The sequence below is a fragment of the Ascaphus truei genome, chromosome 18, assembly GCF_040206685.1.
Source record: "Ascaphus truei isolate aAscTru1 chromosome 18, aAscTru1.hap1, whole genome shotgun sequence".
NCBI lineage: Eukaryota > Metazoa > Chordata > Amphibia > Anura > Ascaphidae > Ascaphus > Ascaphus truei.
Window position 1 is genome coordinate 20,028,587 of NC_134500.1, and position 21,561 is coordinate 20,050,147.

The window sequence follows — 21,561 nt, forward strand, 5'->3', positions numbered from 1 at the left end:
CTAGGAAATACGGTATATCAAATTTGAAGAGTGACACACTGCACTTTCTAGATTCATTGAATGACATAATGGAGTGAAGATTTTAGGGACCTGTAATTGCACTTATTTTTTTGACACACGGTTCATTGGTCTAAAATTTGTACATTACCTCACAATTGAAAACTCACCCCACGTCTGGGCCTAGGTGCATAGAACCATTATGCTTTAGGAAACATATCCTGTTTGGAGCTCAATACCTATATGATACTAACATTTTATCTGCACACAAGAAGAACACGCATATACGAAACAGAAAGCGGTTTTATTTATCCCACCTAAAAAGGTTAATGACATCAAGGGGAAAAATGCATTGTGGCCAGGATTCACAAACACAGCACTTTGTAACGCTAACATCCAGAAGACAATGCTACTATTAAGAAAACAGAAAGTTTGGGACAATCTATGGTTACTGGTTTGATTTGCAAAAAAGGATTGCAAGTTGACAATGCTATTCTACAGCTGAAAAACAAACAGCCTTGGCTTCTAAATACAATATGTTCTAGCTATTTTAATAGGATTACCCCCATTTAATGCTTCTCAATGGCCAAAAAACATTGCAATGCGAGGCATTTCGGGCACTGAAGATTCAAAACATTTGGTTCCAAATGTTTTTTTATTTTTAGATCTTTAGTGCATTAGGAAACATGTCAAGAACTTCAGAGAATTGACAACTCAACCATTAAAATACCTCTGTGCTGTAGAACCAAAAAAAAATAAAAATAAAAGAAAGTTAAAACTTTGTTTAAAAAAAAAAAAAATACACAATGGAACAGATTCAGTGAGGGTCCTGTTCCGTTTAGCACGGTTTACATGAAACGTCGCTCTCAAAATCAGCTAACGGGAAACTCAAAATCTTCTTGGAGGTGCACCCTTAAAGGACTTAAATCCGGAGCCACTTCCCCTCTGGATGGAGCCGCCTGGCATCTGTACAACTCTGTTAATGGCAGAATTACTAAACGGGAAAAAACGAAAATCAAAAGATAAATAGACCAACAAACTTGCAAAAATGTTACACTTCAGTCACTTAGTAGAGCAGAGGTACAAAAACTAGGGGGCGTCCCCCTGCTTACAGAGGCCCCACACTATTCTCCAAAGGAATTAAATGCCGGGGGAGCATGCGCGAGGCCTCTCTAAGTTTCCTTAGCTTTCTCCGGCAGCTTCTGGCGAAGCGTCGCCGTGGCAGCGACTTGTCTAATAACGCACACATTCCTTAATGTGAAGACAACGGCTTCACAAAAGTCATGCATCTTTTGTACATTGGCAAATGTAGAAGATTCACATTTTTGTTTACTGTATGTGCATCAAATTCATAAGCCCTCCAGGTGAACTGAAGACCAACAGGTTCCAACGTCAGAATCTGTGATATACTCTGAACATAGCTATGCAAACCATGTACTGGAAGTGTGTATATGAAGTCTGCTCAGGAACAATGGAACCATGGGGTGTTGTGAGAAATTCTCACAAGATTAGGCTTCAACCAAAACGGCTACTTAAGTGATTTTGCATGAAAGGTGGGACGAGTTCCAAAGATCATAATACCTAGCATGTGTAGACATGATGCCCCCACTGCGACCATCTGCCAATCTTCTTGCATCATATCCGCTGCCCTGAGCACTGGGACCGTGCCATTCCTTTCTTGGCCCACCAGCATCCCGCCCATGGCGCTCCACGACAACCTGTCTCCCTTCATAATGCTGCAACACAGAACAGACATATGAAACCAAACCCAGAAAATAACCTTGAGACTATGACATCTCAGAACAAAACATTGTTGGAACATCCAGCATCATCTGTGATAAAATCCTACCCGGGCCTGCACTTTTTATTTGTATTTTTATAGACAAATGTCCTCACCAACACTGAAGATCAAAGTCTAAGAAGGTAATCCTACACTGTTATACATTTCAGCAGGTTTTATTTGAGACATATCTGCTGCACTGGAACCCAATCGCTGAACCTGTGAAAGTACTGCTGCCTTATTTCCTCAGGTAGCTAGAAGTCTGTACAAATATGAGTGTGTGGTGTCTTCTGAGATTTGTTATTGTGGCATTTGCAGTTAAAGAGGTGTGGCATTTCCAGTAGACAAAGTGTTGAAACAAGAAACTCTATATAAAATGTAGTTTTATTTGATGGGTAACAAATACAAGTTTTGGAAGAAGCAAGCAGTGCAGACAGCTGCCATGGAGGCAATCCAAGCCCAATACAGGAATGGAGTAGGGAGTCTCAGGAGCTGAACCCCATTCATTTCAGCTTATGAGAACCCATTGCTTCCATAGGTTGCAAACGAAGAGATGAATGGCGGTACACAGCGCCAAAAATATCCCAAACTGGACTGCAAATACCTGGTACAAAAAAAGCTTTGGCACATCAAGTGATTTTTCATTATACCTCACTTTACATACTGGAGGGAACCGTGCATAAGGGTCGGGACATTCATCCCCAGCAGCTGATCTCTTGTCCTGTCTTAGGCTGCTCTTATAGTGCCTGGCGCCAGCGCGCCAAAACAAATACATTGAATCCGTCGCATGCGCTTATAGTAGGTGCGACCAAAAATTTGGTAGTCAGTGTTATTTGATTTTGAGAGACAGTCGCCACATGTGACTGCCTCTAAACCAATCACAGAGCGCCTATTGCACACCTGCCCTCCCCCTTGGCGACGTCACAGGCCTTGTCGCCAGCGACGTCGCTCAAACTTTAAATGCAACGTTCGCTGATGGCGACGTCATCGGTGGCGTCCCCGGCACTATAACCGCGGCCTTACACAGCACATTGCATCCAGTGCAGCACGGCGCAAACATTATCAAGTGTCCTCACTCGGTGAGTCAGGATTTATAATATTCCTCCTGAGAATCCTTATGCTCAGGAAATCGGTCACTTCTGATACAGATTGTGATATCTATTTACATGCAGTTTTTCTATATGCACTGCTCGGGCGTTCCCTCCTTTTTTTGCGGTCTTGTGGAGGTACTTCCCTCCGCAGCGAGTGCTGGTAGCCACTCCAGGGTTCATTAAATTACCGCTTTTCAAACCTCCTGGGCCCTGCGAGCTACTAGGAAGCCATGATAACATCAGGTGCAGCTTCCTATTAGCCCATGTGATCGGGGGCTTTAAACTGCAGGAGATACCGACCGGCAACCCCTTCGGAGGCAAATAACTCTGAAAGCATGGGGTCCTCAGAGCTGAATTTAACAGGGGTCAGCTCCGGGGACCCCTGCATTTAAAATAAAAAATAAATAAAATAAAACACTTGGATTGCGCTTTTAATCCAGAAGTGCAATATAGACGTTATTACAATGCCAACGATGCTTAAGGATACTCCAGTGATAACTGCAGCTGAAGCACCGGCTAAAAAAACATTTCAAAGTGGCATCATTGCTGTAAAGTATCAAGAAACGACAACAATTTCTAGTAAAAATGCCATATGCAATTCCTGTATGATGAAGACTATAAGGCGGTTTGCAAAGTCAAGAAGCAACCAAATTATGTGCATACAGCATACAACAAAACATGTCAAATAAAAACTTACTTGTCCAGTACTTCCTCTGTCGCCCACAATAACAGCTCGATCCCCATCCCTGCCACTGAAGCCTGATGTACTTCCTCGACTCCCACGACCACCTCTTGAGGAGCGTCCGGCTGCATCTCTTCCGGTTCTCTCTGCCCGGTCACCTCTGTGTAAAGAGGATATCATTAATAGTTTCTGATCTAGCAAAGGCTGACATGTTCACAGGCTTCATGACTTCGGGCTCCTGATACACTATATACGCAGCAGCTCTACAGATTTAGACTTTAGATTTAAGGTTGCGATTTTGAGGTTAGTGGTTACTAAACACCACGTAGATCAGGGAGCCTGCTCTGGATGATGCAAAGAAGCCTGCTTATTACTCTATGCTGGGAGTGTCTGGAGACACAGCTGATTATACTATAAGAGCTTACTGGTCAGGACACAGACCCAGCATTTCATCCTCACACATTGAGGATTTTTACTATCTTTTGCCTTGCCTAGGCGTCATTCGAAGCCAGACCACCTTCTGCATACTAGAATACACTATTGCTATTGGCATCGTAAAAAAACTGTGGGAGTATACATAGCTATATCATTATAGCTGTGCTGATATTTACCAACTAAAGATACCTATATTAAACAGAGACTGTGCACGGTCTGTGATAATACACTACTGTTTATATAACTCATCTGATGAGCTTCATATAGGTACACCACAGTATGTATGTTGGTTTACACTGGAGTTAGACTGCCTGTCTAACCAGACCACACATGTACTAATCTAGTATGCAGACACTTTTAGGGTGGTTGAGCTCAAGTATACACTTAATACCTACGGTATTATTTATTACTATAGTATGGTATGCTTATTTTAGCACCACTATTTGTGTGACCCTATACGGAACAAGGCAAGATTTTTATGAGTTGTTTTGTCCTTGTGTGCACTATTACAGTTTACCCTACACATTAATAAAGGTTATTTTTAACTATTCACGCCGTCACACTACTTTTGGTAACAGAGTGCTAATTAGCAGAGTTCTCTTCAGTATTGACAATCAGTATATATATCTCAGCACAGCACCATTTCCTATATATGTTCTAGCAATACGCTACCAGGCTGAGCTGAGGTTTATTCCCCTCCCCCAATAGGCATATAGTTTCTGATGTACAATAACTGCACGGTGAGTGTCAAAATGCCATATTACAGCCTCCGTTCTCTGACAAGAAAAACACAACAGAACAGGACTTTCATAAGAGGTCATGGTATGGCTCGTATTGTTAATGCCTTTGCCACCACTGCAAAGTCGAGCGTGATGTTTAAGTGAGGTGTAGAAGGAATACCTTGCTTCCCGCTTCTCTGCAGTTATCGCTCCTTCTCCCTTCCAGTTGGTTGGTCGTGCTTGGTTGGTTCCAGAATCCCTCTGGTGCCGGCCATGCGGTATATCTGGATTGCTGATTCTCCCTCTTTCGGCAACTTGGCCTTCGTTTCTGCTGGTGCCCGTTCTCTCGATCACTACAGCTCTTCTTTCATCCCTGTCCCTCCGATCAGTGTCTCGGAGCTCATTGCGTGGTTGAGGGGCCTCATTTCTTCTGGAATCACTGAAGTTCTTGGTATAGCTATCGAGACCAGCCGAGCGGCCCTTTTTCCCATCACCTTGGTTCACAAAGCGGTCGCGCCTGCAAAAGACAGACAGACCCTTCCTTACCTTGCAGATAACGCTATATAGTACACACATTTGGATAACTTCCTCTTGTTAGAATCGGTTTTAAAAAGGTGTCAAACCCAATGCGGCCACATATCAGTTCTCCCAACGTCTTAATTTTAGCGCACTACAAGGCACCAGCTCAAACCTTTTAGCCTATGTTACAGGACCAGGTATTCTTAAGTAAAGCGTGACAGTGTCACTTTAATGGGCAGTAGACTTAAGTGTTCAGCCAACAATTTTTACTGGAAAAAATATCAACTGAAACAGGAAAAGACAAGAAGAGGCAGGAGGAAGAACCTACAATGGGATGCCCTCAAAGAGATTAAAAAGAGATTAAAAACCTAAGTATTGAGAACAGCAATGTTATTAATATTTCCAAATATGAACTGACGCAAGCAGAACTGTCCGTTCTTCATCTGGGACTATCTTTTGCGCCTAGTACGTCATTCAACCTGTTTACCACAATGGTGGATCTTTTCAAATTCACTAGGAAACTAACCCTGAAACGTTTTTTCTCCACCAGAAGCAATGCGTCCAATACTCTGTTACCCATTTATGATGCTAATACAGTTGTCCCCTTTCCTCTAGGTTTTCAGGATCAATGTAATCAGCAGGACCTTAGGGATCTCTTCATGGAGAATAATACCCTAGATGACCCTGTTGATTTCCTGGGGAGTATAAATTCTGGCCTTAAGAAGAGGTCGGTGTTCTACCCCTCACATATGAGGGGTCAATACATTGACATCTTCCAGAAGGGCATTGAGAGAGATCTCTCACTCCTAGCCAAAGGCATAGGACCTAGGGGTTTGCAGCGAGACAATCTCACAATGGATCAAAGGGCAGCTTTAAGATCTCTGAGTAACAATGATCTTATTCTCATTAGGAAAGCGGACAAGGGTGGCGCTACAGTAGTGCTCGATCGAGATTACTACGTATCGGAGGCCAAACGGCAACTGGGGGATCCAGAAGCATACCATACCCTCGACAGGGACCCTACTCCTATGTTCATTAGGGAGTTCCAGGACCTCTTGGAAGAAGGTGAGATTCTACATGTTCTCTCACCCAGTGAGCGGGACTTCCTCACCACTCCATCTGGATTACCCTGGATGTGGCTTCTTTATATAACATCATCAATCACGAGCACGGCCTTACAGCCACTGAGCACTTTTTACAACATCACTCCACTCTTTCGCCAGCACACATAGTTTTTATTCTTGATAGTATTAGATTTTCACTCACGCACAATTATTTTTTCTTTGACCAGCAGTATTATCTCCAAACACGTGGGACAGCAATGGGGACATCCTTTGCCCCCTCCTACGGCAACCTGTTCATGGGTTGGTGGGAGATGTCCCACGTGTTTGGAGATTCCAATCCTTTCAGGCGTCATGTGGTGTTTTACAAGCGCTACATTGACGACCTGATTTTGATCTGGAGTGGTGGAGAGGAGGACCTATTGAAGTTTTTTGAATACCTGGCAGACAATACTCTTAACTTGAAGTTTACTCACACATATAATAAAAACCAAATTTGTTTTCTAGATTTAAATCTATATGTAGATATGGAGTATAATATTCAATCAGACATTTACAGAAAGGAGAATGCCAGGAATTCATTGCTTCATTACAAGAGTTGTCACGCACGCCCTCTGGTTAGAGGCATTCCAAAGGGGCAGTTCCTGCGATTGCGCCGGAACTGCTCCACATTGGAGGCCTTTATCCACAGGGCGAACGAGATGAGAGGGAGGTTCTTGTCGAGGGGGTATAATGGTGCAGATCTTGACCAAGCATACCAGCATGCATTAAACATTGATAGGAATACCCTTACTAATATGTCAGCCAGGAATACACAGATAGACACCAAGGCCGAGAACACAGAAGCGCCATTCTTCATTACAAATTATAGTGATCAAGCAAACTCAATTAAAACGATTATACGCAAACATTGGGCCACACTATCATTAGATCCTTTATTAAAACAAATGGCATGTGTGGGACCCAAAATAGTGTTTCGCAGAGCTACAACGCTAGGGAATATCTTGTCACCCAGTTTGTTGAAAACAACCAATACCAACCAAAATAAATTGTCTTTTTTTCCAAAACTGATTGGATCATTCAAATGCGGGCATTGTAAGATCTGTCCCAAAATGAAGAAAGTTACACATTTCTCAGACAAAGAGGAAACACGTAAATATCAGATAAAAACTTTTATGTCATGTCAGACTAACTATGTCGTATACCTGCTACAATGCGGATGTAAGAAACAGTATGTGGGGCTCACCAGTAGAGCCTTAAAAATCCGCATCTTAGAACACCTAAGGCTCATAAAGAATCTAGACATGACACATCCGGTCCCAATCCACTTTAACAATTGTCCACTGGGTTCTGTGGACAACTTCAGTTGTTGCGCTATAGAACACATAGTCCGCCCCCCCCGTGGGGGAGACAGAACTAAGCTCCTACATTAAAGGGAGGCGCACTGGATCCACACACTTAACACATTACAACCCAATGGACTTAATGTGGATTGGGATCTAAGGTGTTTTTTCTAAAATATGTTTTTAGGAGTGTCAAATGAGGAATGCTCATAGTTATACATTATAGTCCTCTTTAGAACGGAACGTTTGGTGTGTATTTTGCATTGATCTAGTCTCCGCACTGTCTCCCTCCATTTTTTCTTCCCCCCCCCTTTTTTTCTTACTTGCCCCCCCTTCCCTTCCTTTTCCCCCCCTTCCCCATCCCTCCCCTTTGTTTCCCCTCCCCGCTTCCTGGTTTCCCATCCCCTTTTCTCCTTATCTGCCTTTCCTTCGTTCACTGGTCTATAAGTCATGGGTTAATAAATGTGTCTAAAATTAGCACTAGGAAGCCCTTATCTGTATAAATTGACTTATAAGTGTATGACCTTGTCTAATGTGAACTAAGTGTTGAGCCTATATCTTTTGCAGTGTTGAGAACAGTATTTTACTGTATTTATATACCTGGAATGTGCTGCCAAACAGTCTTATCTTTTTTGCAATTAGGTATGTCTGTTTATACATTTAATATGCTGTTTATGCTTGGAATATGTCTAAAGCAAGATGTACAGACATTAAGAATCAATAGCATTGATATTAGCTGTTGGGCTATAAGCACTGAAGGGGTTAAATTTTTAATGCCGCTTTCGCGGGCTTTTAGGTATTTAAGGGGCTTTCACCACTTCTCCCCACTCCAAGACGAAGCCCTCTGCGTAAGGGTGAAACGCGTTGAGGGGGAGATGCTGGTGTAGCCCTGGTGTGTGTCAATAAAGTTTTTTGGAACCAAATATCCGGGAGCTTCTTTCAGACATGCGCAGTTGCGCCGCACTTCCAACCTTTCCCTGACTTGTATCTCGACGGCGGCACGCAGGAGGAGACAAGGAGAGCGGTCCTACAACCGGAGGAGCAGGTGAGGTTATTCTTTCCCCCTGCACCGGTGGAATCAGTGACCTAAGTCAGCTCCCTTATGCCTACCCCAGTGTCTGACATTCTCAGACCTGCCTCACACAGAAGCGCTTGACAGACTTTCACTACCTGAAACAGTAGTAGCTACGTTTTTTTTTTAATATTGGTATGTGCAAAACATTTGCGCACAAATAGTGTAAAACATCCACCAAGCAGGGCAAACTATATAGTGACAGGTGTGAAAAATGTGGAGATGCAAAGCTGCTGCTTTAAACTGTCCACTTATATTTTAATTTTGTATAAGTTGAGCCAAGTATCGGCTTTCCATGACATTCCTGTGATTTGAGGTGTGCAACATTTCAGAACAAGACTGTTAAGAAGTTGTGACAGGATTAGGCTAGCCTCAGTACAGTAATCCTTCACTGCAGCAGTTCCACTGGTAGTCCCGGAAGGCCTTCAAAAATCAGCTTCACAGCTGTCTCATTTATATCAGGGGTGCTGAATTCCAGTCCTACAGATCAGGTTTCTCAGGATATCCCAGCTTCAGCACAGGTGAATCAATAAGAGGCTCAGTCTTTGACTGGGCGAGCCAGATTGAGCCCCCTGTGCTGAAGCAGGCCAAAAAAGCAATTTTAAAGGAAATGCAATGAATTAAAGAGAAAAAAATACAAGTGGAATATTAAAATAAGGGGAAATGTGTTGGGAAATTTGATAAAGTTGATCTCTAGGCTCAGCATCAGGAACACGAGGAAAACCGAGATAACCAACATAGCATAATACAGTCTAATAATAAAAAAATCATATGCACTCATATTTCTGTGGTAAAACAATCGCATGTAGAGTACAACCGACTCAAAATCAGTGGCAGCTGGAACCTCGTCCGCCTCGTCTCAGAACCAGGTCAGCGTCCGCACATGACGCTTTTACTCATCAAGTCAGCTAGAATTCTTGGCACATGCGCAGTGAACAACCTACGCGTTTCGCCGTTGCTTCCTCAGGGGTCTGATGGAAGCAACAATTAGTTTAAGTGGCAGTGTAACACAAATAAAAATGTTAGCACCAAAAATTAAGCAATCTACCTTTGGGGTACCGAACACTATGCTACATAAAAATAAAAAAAAGTCTCGTACATCCCATTTTTGTTACTTAAATTTGTATTAATCTTTTTGCAAGGATGGGGGGGGGGAGGGGGGAAATACATAAAAGATAAAAGTTAGAGTATAGGAGACATTATATTGTACAAACGGTAAAGAATATAGATGTATGGGACAAAAGCTTGTGTATTGTACATAGGGGGTACTTTCCAATTACAAGTACTGACACTTGAATATCGACACTGTATAATTTAAGTGACGAAATGTCACAAAAAGTAGTGTCAAATAGCCACTCCAATGAAACATGAAAAGGCAACCACATAGCTGAAAAGGTAGAGCACTACTTCTATGCAGAGAAAAATGATTGGAGAGAGCGTACCTATAGATAAACTATACAGATTTATTGGATCATGAAAATATACAAGGGCAAACAGCCCACACCTACGCGTTTCACGCTGTGGCATGAAACGCGTAGGTGTGGGCTGCTTGCCCTTGGATGTCTTCATGATCCAATAAATCTGTATAGTTTATCTATAGGTACGCTCTCTCCAATCATTTTTCTCAGCATAGAAGTAGTGCTCTACTTTTTCGCCTCCATTTTTGTATCCAGTGCCAAGCGGAGGCACACCCAGTAGCCCAGGACAAGTGGGTCATCATACAGGACACTGCACTTACACACGAGTCCTTGGTCATCTCCCTCAGATGTTACTTGATTACCCATCAATTATTGATGTATTAAGAGGTCTGGACACTGTTAAATCCTTACCACTGTGCTATGTGGGATTTTTATCCAGCAATTACGTCAGATACTGGGGATTTCTATACCATTATTCATTTTTATATCTTTATACGGATACCTGAGGAGTACTCTATTGCGGACTATTTTTCTTTGATGAGATAGAGAGATATATATATAAATAATCTCTGCCACTGTTTTTTAGAGCAGTTTTTTTATATAACCTCAATATATCGTGTTGTCATCTGATGGTTTATTAGCAATGTTTTCCATCATGATATCGCACGCCCTGATTGACCTCCAATTAAAACTTAATGTTATTATGATGAGCTTTATGTCTAGGGTTACTGTTACACAGGCACAATTACACACCCGAGGAGGAGACAGCGAAACGCATAGGGTGTTCACTGCAAGTATGCCAAGAATTGCAGCTGACCTGATGAGTAATGGTGTCCAGACAACCCTGTCCAGTGAACATTTCAGAACTCGCTATCCGAATCACTTGACAAAAGTCAAGTGTTTGGTATACTATCCCTGAGTGGACGCTCACCTGGTGCGGCGGACGAGGTTTAGTCTGTTGTACTTTACATGTGATTGTTTTATCACAGAAATGTGAATGCTGTGCATAGGTTTATGCCCTATTTTTACTTGATTACTATGCTATGCTGGTTCTCCGTTTCCCTCATGTTCCTGATGATGAGCCTGGAGAGCAACTAGATCAAATTGCCCTGGAAGTGTGGATCCCCACCTTGAATTTCCCGACACATTTACTGTTTCCCAATATTCTACTTATATTTTTTTCCCCTCGCTTTAACTCATTGCGCCAGTGGTATATTCTTGCTTTGTGGCCTGCTTTCTCTCTATTGGTGAGACATACCAGGCTGCGGGGAAAGTTTTAGAAAACCTGACCTGTGGTGGGTGGGCTGGGGCTGGAGTGGAGCACCCCTTACATTACTGGCTGTTTTTCAGATACAGCTCAGTATTTTTGAATGAAATAGAAACACTATATACTATACAAGCATGGTGATCCTCCAAACAACCAACATTGAAATGGCACAGCGATAAAAAGAAGTTTTGAGATTCTTTGTTTTAACATATTAGAATTAAACAGGAATATGTCTTGCTGATTTCTTTTAAGAGATCTCTCTCCTCGTCCCAAGCCCTTTAAAATGTATAATTCTTATATCTCCTGAAGAATCAGATTTAAAAAAATAAAGTGTACGGAAGGTTAAAATGGAGTTCTCCCCGAAGCCCAGTGCCTTCTAATGGTCCACGGTAAAAATCATAATTTAACATTTGTTCTTGTGGATGGGATTGCTGCTTTAATACCACGTGTTAGTAGTGTTGGAAAGTCAATGAACAGCATTTACCTTTCAAATGATGACGCCGATGAGCCCTCAGGAAACCGAGCTCTGTCTCTGTGATCGAAGTCATTGAAACGGTTCTGCTGACGGTTGTAGTCAGACCCATGACTGAACCGTGAGTCCGTATCCAGTGCCATCTTCTTATTCTCACTCCAGAAGGTGGTATCTCGCCTGGGTAAGGTATTTTGTTTTTACACAGAATACAAACAAATTTGCAGCCTCTCTATGTTCTAATAGCAGCTAAGAAAAGTGAGAGAGAGTTTACTGAAAGAAGCCTATTTCAGGGGTGGCCAACTCCAGTTCTCAAGGGCCACCAACAGGTCAGGTTTTAAAGATACATCTCCATGCTTCAGCACGTGGCTCAGTCGTGGACAGCCACTGGTTGAGTCACCTATGCTGAAGCAAGCATATTCCCAATACCTGGCTTGTTGGTGGCCCTTAAGGACTGTCGTATGCGACTCCTGACCTTTTGTATTGGTGTGAGTTCATTTGTTCTCAAGCAGACAAACAGTATACACAAAATGTTATTCACCCATTGTACAGTGCTGTGAAATAGGCTGTCACTAAATAATAATAATAATAATAATGCAGTACTATTTAAATATTCAGCATATACATGAACTGCATGAGCAAAGATAGCCCTTTCTGAGCTAAAACAAGGTGCGCCAGGCATCTTTTCTGAAGCTGTTAAAAAGGTACAATCCCCCCCTTCTACTTCCCAGCACTTGCACCCCAACCTACATTGTTTGGCGACATTATGGGGACAAGCCATCTCATGGTCTTTACTGTATTCACTGCTACAATCTGGACATATCTGCTTTTGCCCACTTTTAAAATGACTCTCCTCCCATAGTTACGATGCCCCTGCATCAAAGCAGCAATCACTGTTCCGCGCCCCCCCCCCCCCTTTTTTTTTGTTTCAATTTTATTTTAATTATTTTGGAGAGACATAACAAATATATGATCTTGGAATACATGTGATGTTTTAACAGTGTCACTTGTCCATACAACAAAAAGCATTAACAGTTCGTCAGCACCACTTAAATAAAATATTTGCTATAACACGATCTTTGAACAAGTGTGGTCTGTCTTCTTATTTCCGGTTGTGTTAGGGAAGCAGCCGCTTCCGTAAGCGTCTCTCATGAACTTAAAGGAAAGAGAAGAGCAGAGGAAAGAAGAAAAAGATGGGGGGTGAGGGGGTGGAAGGGGGGGGGGGGAAGAGCCCATTTGTTTGTATTTATTTCTATGGGGTTTCTAGTTTCCTGGCCATATTTCCCAAATTTTATGAAATTTGTCAGTTTTTTGGCTCAACTGTGCTGTGAGGAGCTCCATCATCTTTATTTCCCTTAGTCTCCGTAGGACCGTCTGCCTAGAAGGCGCGTTCACCTTTTTCCAGGCAGCTGCAATAACACAGCGGGCAGCCGTCATTACATGAGTGATCATCTTACTTTCTGCCGTTCCTAATTCATCTATTGGTTTGGCCAGCACCATGGTCAGCGGTTCCACCGCAACCTCCACCCCTAGGTACTCTCTGACCAGTGTTTGTATCATGACCCAGAATACCTGAATTTTTGGGCAATTCCACCAAATATGAACCATATCTCCTTTTTGCCCGCATCCCCTCCAACACTAATCCGGGGACCCGGGGAAGATCTGGGCCAGCCTGCTCGGGGTTAGGTACCATTGAAATGGAATTTTATAAATATTCTCTTTGATCGTGGTGCAGATTGATGTTTTTGCAGCTACCTCCCAAATGTCCTCCCAGTCTTCTCTATCAATCTCTGTATTCAGATCTTCTGCCCATTTGATCATATAGCTATGTTGGGAACAACCCGCTGATCGCACCAGGCCCAGATATATCTCTGAAAAATTTGTTAGAGGTTGGAATGCCGAATCTTTAGAGACTGATTGCAGGTAGTGCCTGATTTGGAGGAAACCAAACACTGGTATATTTATGATTTGGTGTTTCTTCTCCAGCGCCTGGAGTGGTAAAATTATACCGTTATCTACAAAGTCGTCAGCTACCATCAGCTTTGTTCCCCCCTTTTTATTTTTACAGGACAGGGTGATCCCCCAGAGCTGAACTGAGCTTTTTTAGGCTACGGGGACCCCATTTGTCTGGGATACTTACTGGTGATAATCGTTGGGTTTAAATAACCCTTCAGTGAAAACTGAATGGCTGCCAAATATTGAGCCAATAGAAAGTCGCAAAACCGGTAGTGACTTCCTATTGGACGGTCATGTCAATCCACTTTAAACAAAAAGACCAGGCCATACCAACAAGTACCTCGATAATCATGGGATTCAGCTCATAATGACCCTGGGGCTTGAGGGTTAGAGGTTATTGCAGCTTTAAATTATTTTACAGTTCATGATGCATATTAAGTGTAAGAAATCTGGAGACCATTACAAGAAAAATGAGCTTTGCTTTTGGGTGCAAAGAAAGCAGCAGCACAACGGAAGTGTTACCTGTGATCTACGTCACGCGGCCGCTTCAGAGAGTTGCGCTTCTCCTGTTCAAAACGAAGCTGTTCTTGTTGTCGACGCAATTCTTCTCTCTCGCGAACAATGCGCTCAGCTTCTTTCCGTCGTTCCTTCGGGTTTCATTCAAACAATTCAAAATCAGTAACACAATGTCAACGCAATAATGATTTACACAAGCAACTACGCAATATCAAAGTGTTTTAGAGCCCATTAGTACTGACAGGTCTAAACCAGGAGTGCGCAAATCCAGTCCTCAAGCCCCTCCAACTTGTTGGGTTTTAAGGATAGCCCAGCTTCAGCACAGGTGGCTCAATCCTGAAAACCCGACCTGTTGGAGGGGCTTGAAGGCTAGAGTTCAGCACTCCTGGTCTAAACGATGACACCCATATTCTATGATTACCATTTCCCATTAGAATCGGATACTGGAGGCGGCACGGAGGTGAAAAATTACATTTTAAAGTCCGAGAACACGGTTTACTCCGTTTCATGCACATTTCTAAACTAAGGCAGTATAAGTTAATAAATACAACGTAGTAATTGCTTTATTAACTACACAAAATAACCAATCTAGCCGAGAACACAAGAAAATCAATCTTCAATAAACCATAATATAACATCAGATGTTTTGTTTGTGGGACTCAAGGATTCCCATCCTAAGACTTTTGGGCTGTGCCAGTACATAGAATATAGACCAGGGGTCTGCCACCTCCCAAGCATGAGCCATTTTATTTAAGAGCTGCAACACATACATGCATGAATTTTACACCCCAAACACATACTGCACACACACTAATGGGTATATACTGTATAAGCATTAACATACAACAAAATATGTGGGGGAATAAAATGCATCTCACAATAAGAGCCCAACCAGCGCCGGCCGGGCTCCCCCTCAGACACCGCCAGGATAGTGAGGGAGAGAGGCAGCAGCTGGGGTCAGCAACCTGCAGAGAGCTGCAAGTCGGAGCGGAAAGAGCTGCATGCAGGTTGCCAACCCCTGTTATAGACCAAAATGTTTTACCTTCATATTTGGGATCAAGGTTTATATTAATATTTAGAGGTGTCGTGCACGTAGGGTGGCTATAAAGCTAAATCTTGATGCCGGGTAACCAGTGACTTGGAGCTTTTAAACAAGAAAACACTATAATCATTTGGACTATAGAGGAAATATTTTTATATTCTTCTATGTAGTAAAAGGAAGGGGGGGAGAGGTGCCCCGATCTGGCAGTATGGACCCCCAAGCAGCCAGCACAGTCTCCGGAGTCATAGCCTTTTGCTTTTTTTTCAGTCGTGCCTCTGGAGACTGAATACATCTGTATGGAGGTGCTCAGTGTTTCCGTCTCCACACTGGAGGAAGGTATATTTAGGGACACGTAGATAAGCAGATTGTCAAGTTTAGAAACGGTCCAACATAAAACATGTTTTCTCTGCTTACCTGTTCGATGCGGATCCTCTCACGCTCGAGGCGTTCACGTTCCATTCTCTCTCTCTCCAGTTTCTGTCTCTCTATCTCCAAGCGCTCCCTCTCTCTCTGCAAGCGGTCAAGCTCTTCCCGTTCACGCATTATACGAATGCGCTCTCTTTCGCGGCGTTCCCTCTCAGCCATTTCCCTGCGTCTTGTACAGAAGGGTTAGCGGTTTAGTTTTATATATGTAGCCCTGCGAGGCGTACCCTAGTGCCTTGTAATGTGTGGCTTGCACCGTAGTCATAGAGGTTATCAAAAACATGATAGAATATGACACATGTAACACGCCACACTCCAATCTTTCAACAATGTCGCTTTTTAAAAAATTGTATTTATTATAGTGATGTCAAAGTATTCTATTTGGCTCATTAAAGATGGCAGCCATTTTGATTTTATACAAACCACCTAGCATCTCAGCAATGATTTCTTAAACATTGGTGTTACATCACTTCCTTAGGCTGCGTTTATAGCGCTGGCGACAGCAACGCAGTGGCAAAACAAATGTATCGCCGCCGTCGCATGCGCTTATAGTAGAAGCGACAGTTGGTCGCGATCGCAGAAGTCAATTTGATTTTTCTAGCGACCGACCGCAGCGTGACGTCACTGGCACTATAAGCGCAGCCTTAGGCCTCGGGCATGCGCTGACCCGTGCTGAGGCGCGCTGGTGCTTACCAGCGAGCCCATACAGCCGCAATGAGAGCGGCTTTAGTAGGGGCTCGCCTACGCAAGAATGCGGAAGCGTAGGTCTTATACAAATTTAAGATAGGGCGCTCGCCAGAGTGCAGGGCCGGTCACGTGAGCGGTTCGCTCGCCAGAGTGCAGGGCCGGTCACGTGAGCGGTTCGCCCAATGAGGGCGAACCAGCTCCGTGACGTCACTGGCCCGCCCCCCGACGGCGCGCCGACCAAGGCCAGGGAAAGCAACCGCTTTCCCTCAGCCTCCGCGCTTCTCAGCAAGCAAGAAGGCACCCTGGACGCAGCCTTAGACTCGTATAAAATGATTAACTATGGCTACTCCCTATTAGCCTTTATTTACTTCATTTACCAAAACAAGTCAAATGAATCTTTAAGCATAACAGGGTAGACCAGCTCTTATACTGCTGAAGATGGTCAATAAATTGCCTTTCAGTACACGGTATGTTGCTACATTGAGAATTTGAGCTGAAAACCACAGAATTGCTGGTTATGGGACAAACAATGTTTTGCGAGTGCTGCTTACCGTCGCAATTCTACCGCCCGGTGAATCCGTTCTAACCGCTCCACGTGCTCTCGGATTCTTTGCTCCTTAATTTTATCGAACGGCATGATGTCTTTTCTGTCCCTAAAGTCTCTGAACTTATTCTTGTTTTGAAAGAACCGCTCTCTGTTACGATTCTATAGAGCACAATAGAAGGAATAAGTTAGTCATATAGTGCAAAAACAAAGTAAATCGTGTGCACGCGAGAGAATAGCTTAGAGGATCTTGCATGTTGAGTAACTTGGTCAGGGTTACCTAGCACAGACGAATATAAGGTTTTAGTAAAGGATAGCAAACCCCACATGCTGTAAGAATCTAATTAAGGAGCTTATCACAGAGGAAGAACATCAGACAGATAAAATAATGAATACGCTTTCTTTCAGACATGTGCCACTTAACATTTTACTGGAATCGCACAAAACACTAAAAACTGGATTACAGCCCAATAGTATGACAGGTTATCTGTCCAAACCAACAATTGACACTTTACCATAAGAGGGGTTTCATGCGAAACTACAGCAAAGTATAAAGCAATGTTTTACAGTAAATAGGTAAACCACTATAAAAAAAATGTTTTACATTTCTATGGCTAATTTTAGAAGTACATAAAGGACTGCAGAGTTATCTCGCCCAACCAACCTGCATACTCCCTTTAACTTCCCACATGCCAATAACCATCAAATAACTAGCAATAGATAGCTCTTAAAGGCAAAGGTAAGGGACACAGGTAATATAAAAGGATGCAGTGCAAGTAGATTAAACATTCAAAAGCTAATTATATATACGGCTTGTGTCACATCCGCAGTGTGTACGTACAGAGAGACACAGAGAGAGACAGAGACAGACAGGCCCGGGCCATAGAGGGGGGGAGCCGGGCTGAACCGCGCGGACGCTGAGGCTCGCCTGCAGAAGCTGTGCGATTCCACGCACATACAGGCGAGCCAGCGTCCGCGATCGGAGGTGGGGGGAGACTGAGGGAGGCGGGGCAGTGACGTCGCTGGGCCAATCGCCCGCGACGCACTGACGTCGACGTCACGGCGCCGTGACGTTGACGCAGCCCCACTCTCATTGGAGGTTTTCAGCCGACAGCGCGCTGAAAAACAGCTTGGCGCTCAGCTGAAAACTCCAAAGCCTCCGCACGCCTGCGGACGCTCGCGCGAGCCCCCTCTCAAGGCATCCTCATTGAGGATGCAGGGGCTCAGCGCTGAGCGTCCGCACGCCTCAGCACGGCCTGTCCTTGTATGGACTCGGCCACAGACAGAGACAGACAGAGACAGACAGAGACAGACAGAGACAGACAGAGACAGACAGAGACAGACAGAGACAGACAGAGACAGACAGAGACAGACAGAGACAGACAGAGACAGACAGAGACAGACAGAGACAGACAGAGACAGACAGAGACAGACAGAGACAGACAGACAGAGACAGACAGACAGAGACAGACAGACGAGAGAGAGAGAGAGACACACACACACACACACAGAGAGAGACCCAGACAGAGAGAGACCCAGACAGAGAGAGACCCAGAGAGAGAGAGAGAGAGAGAGAGAGAGAGAGAGAGAGAGACCCAGAGAGAGAGAGACCCAGAGAGAGAGAGAGAGACACAGAGAGAGAGAGAGAGACACAGAGAGAGAGAGAGAGACACAGAGAGAGAGAGAGAGACACAGAGAGAGAGAGAGAGAGAGACACAGAGAGAGAGAGAGAGAGAGACACAGAGAGAGAGAGAGAGAGAGACACAGAGAGAGAGAGAGAGACACAGAGAGAGAGAGAGAGAGAGACACAGAGAGAGAGAGAGAGAGAGAGAGAGAGAGAGAGAGAGAGAGAGAGAGAGAGAGAGAGAGACAGAGAGAGACAGAGACACACACAGACACACAGACAGAGATTAACAGCCTTATAAGAATCATACTGGGACACGTTACGCCACAGTGCATTCACACCATTCCAAATTATAAAGCGCCGACATAACTCATTGTTGTTATCATTCCTGACATCACACAGTTATCCTGCCAAAACAGTATTACCACCTAAGTGGTCACTGACTTAGGGGCATACAGGCATGCTCTTCCCGGGAATGGTAAGCCGCGTGTTATATAATATTGCATCAACCAAATAAAGTGTCCAAAACAACTGGTAATGAAAATGTCAGTATCAAACAAGAAGGTTGTTCAAGCACTGCAATAAAACTACACACAAAACAAATGTTCCCGGCACTCAAAGTGATACAGCATAGGCAAATGGATCAGCCAAAAGGATTTAATGGTATATATGTAAAAAAAACACAAATACACAATATAAACTGAATGATGATTGCTGATGTCTATAAGTAAAAAGATGCACAGTAAAGGATAATGAGATCTGAAAAAATAAAACAGGGAGACACACAGGGAAGGGAGGGAAGGATGGGAAAAGGAAAAAGGGGAGGGGAGGGGGAGGAAGGAAGGTCCAGGGCAAGGGGGACAACGAATGTTTCGGGGTATGAAACCCCTTGTTCAGGCCCGTTCCCAAGGAGACCGTAGTCGCCTGGTACTTCCCTATACCCTGTGACTAAAATCCCTGAGGTAAAGAATGTCAGACTAGTGTATAATGAGGTCAGAACACAGGACAACAGCTATGAGCATAAACTGATGCTAAATTAGTGATAGCTGGCAAAGAGGAGTTCTCAAGGAATGTGATATCCTGAACATAGACTTTGTGAAGTGGAGATATGCTACCAGCATGATTGGAGTCCAGAGGGATAAAGCCAGATGCAGCCCTGTCCAAGTCTGTACACACAGCCCAGCAGAGCTTTGCTTATAGACATCAGCAGTCATCATTCAGCTTGTATTGTTTTTTTTTTTTTTTTTTTTTTTTTTTTTTTTAACATATATACCTTTACACCCTTTGGCTGATCCATTTGCCTATGTTGTATCACTTTGAGGGACGGGAACATTTGTTTTGTGTGTATGTTTACTGGGAGGAATTGGGGTCCTCCCTGTTCCCTTGTGCACCTCCTTATTAGATTCGCTTATCCAGCACGAGTGGTCTAGTATTTGTGTTTACTGCAATAAAACGTTCCCAAAAAGGTGCAAATTTCAAACATTCCAGTAACAAGACAACTCCCAGTTGTGTGGAGAAGGTCAGGCCCCACAAAACGGACTGTTCTCTCCAGTCATTTCGGAGATGAATTTCAGTGGGTCAATGTGGAATAGAGAATTCAAAAAGTTATTCACAAAAAGGTGTCTTACTTTATCAAACCTTCCCCTTCTCATTTGTGGCCTCATGTAAAACTGGTCTCCTTTTGTTTGGTCTATAACCACCATAGGTCCAGGGCTTTTACCACCTTTGAGGGAGAAATAGAAAAACACAATTTGTAGAAGCATTCAGAGTTAATATTTGAGCTCTATGTATGACCAGGTGAACGAAGTCTACTGATATTTGCAGAAGTGAATTGCTCCTGACTGGAAAACACTAGTGCAGTGTTTTTTTTTTTTTTTTTAAACAATCTTTTTTCCTTTATTGGAGACAGATAAAAGTTGGTACATTCAGGGGTTACAATCAGTACAGTATTTAACAATCGGATAGGATTAAGTTGACTTGGTTGTGTTCTATGGAGACAGTCTCAATAAAGCCTTTTCTCAGTTTTGTGTCAAAAAAGAGATGGGTAGGGGGAGACTCAGGTTGGGGGGGGGGATAGATGGGAACGACAAAAGATGGGTTGGGGGGGGGGCAGGTTTCGGGGAGGGTCGGAGGAGGGGGGGGGGGAGGCGTTAGGGAGTTCCTCTCTTATTGTCAGTGCCGGGGGGCAAGTGAGGGGAGATGGGTTATTTTTTGTAATTGGGTCTAGTCTGGTGTCGAGATTCCTAGACTTATCCATGGTTCCCAGGTGTTGTGGAATTGTGGCATTTTTTGCCTGAGCATTGCTGTTAGCCTTTCCATGCTCATGACTAGGTTTATTCTGTTTACTACTGTCCTTCGTGAGGGTGCTTTCAGTTGTTTCCAGGCTGCTGCAACTGTACATCTCGCAGCCGTGAGTATGGCCGACATCAGTCTGGCCTCGGGGGCCGGGATGTCCTCCATTGGGCTGCCCAGCACGTATGTCAGAGGGTCCAGCGGGACCTCCAGGCCTAGGGTCTCGTCTAGCAAGCTCTGGATTCTAGTCCAGAATTTCTGGATTTCGGGGCATGTCCACCATATGTGGGCCATGTCCCCTTTCTGTCCACATCCCCTCCAGCACAGGTCCGATGCGCCGGGGAAGATCTGGCTCAATCTACTCGGGGTCAGGTACCATTGAAATAGTATTTTGTATATGTTTTCTTTTGTTACTGTGCAGATTGAAGTTTTGGGGGCTGCCTCCCAGATGTCCTCCCACTCCTCGAGGTCTAGGGGTACGCCCAGGTCTATACACCATTTTTGCATATAGGCATGTGTGGGCGAGGGGAGGGAATTTTCGATTATTCTGTAAATTGACGTAATTAGTCCCTTCTGGTATTCTCTCACTTGGCAGAGGGACTCAAATTTGGTTATGGGGGGGAA

At 43.8% G+C, this 21,561-nt stretch overlaps 1 protein-coding gene across 6 annotated transcripts in view; it reads right to left on the bottom strand.

The window, feature by feature from the left end:
* Positions 1 to 282: 282 nt before the first annotated feature.
* SLTM (SAFB like transcription modulator) overlaps positions 283 to 21,561 on the bottom strand; it is a 71,740-nt gene continuing 50,461 nt past the window's right edge. For 5 of the 6 annotated variants that reach the window (XM_075575804.1, XM_075575803.1, XM_075575799.1 and 2 more), the window contains 9 exons: positions 20,274 to 20,368; positions 17,029 to 17,183; positions 15,782 to 15,962; positions 14,332 to 14,456; positions 11,869 to 12,033; positions 4,886 to 5,221; positions 3,566 to 3,710; positions 1,579 to 1,733; positions 283 to 991 (listed from right to left, as the gene is read on the bottom strand). In XM_075575804.1, the coding sequence (XP_075431919.1) occupies positions 886 to 991; positions 1,579 to 1,733; positions 3,566 to 3,710; positions 4,886 to 5,221; positions 11,869 to 12,033; positions 14,332 to 14,456; positions 15,782 to 15,962; positions 17,029 to 17,183; positions 20,274 to 20,368 (1,463 nt within the window). In that variant the 3' untranslated portion in view covers positions 283 to 885. The remainder of the gene's footprint in view (positions 992 to 1,578; positions 1,734 to 3,565; positions 3,711 to 4,885; positions 5,222 to 11,868; positions 12,034 to 14,331; positions 14,457 to 15,781; positions 15,963 to 17,028; positions 17,184 to 20,273; positions 20,369 to 21,561) is intronic. The other variant, XM_075575801.1, reaches the window with a different exon arrangement.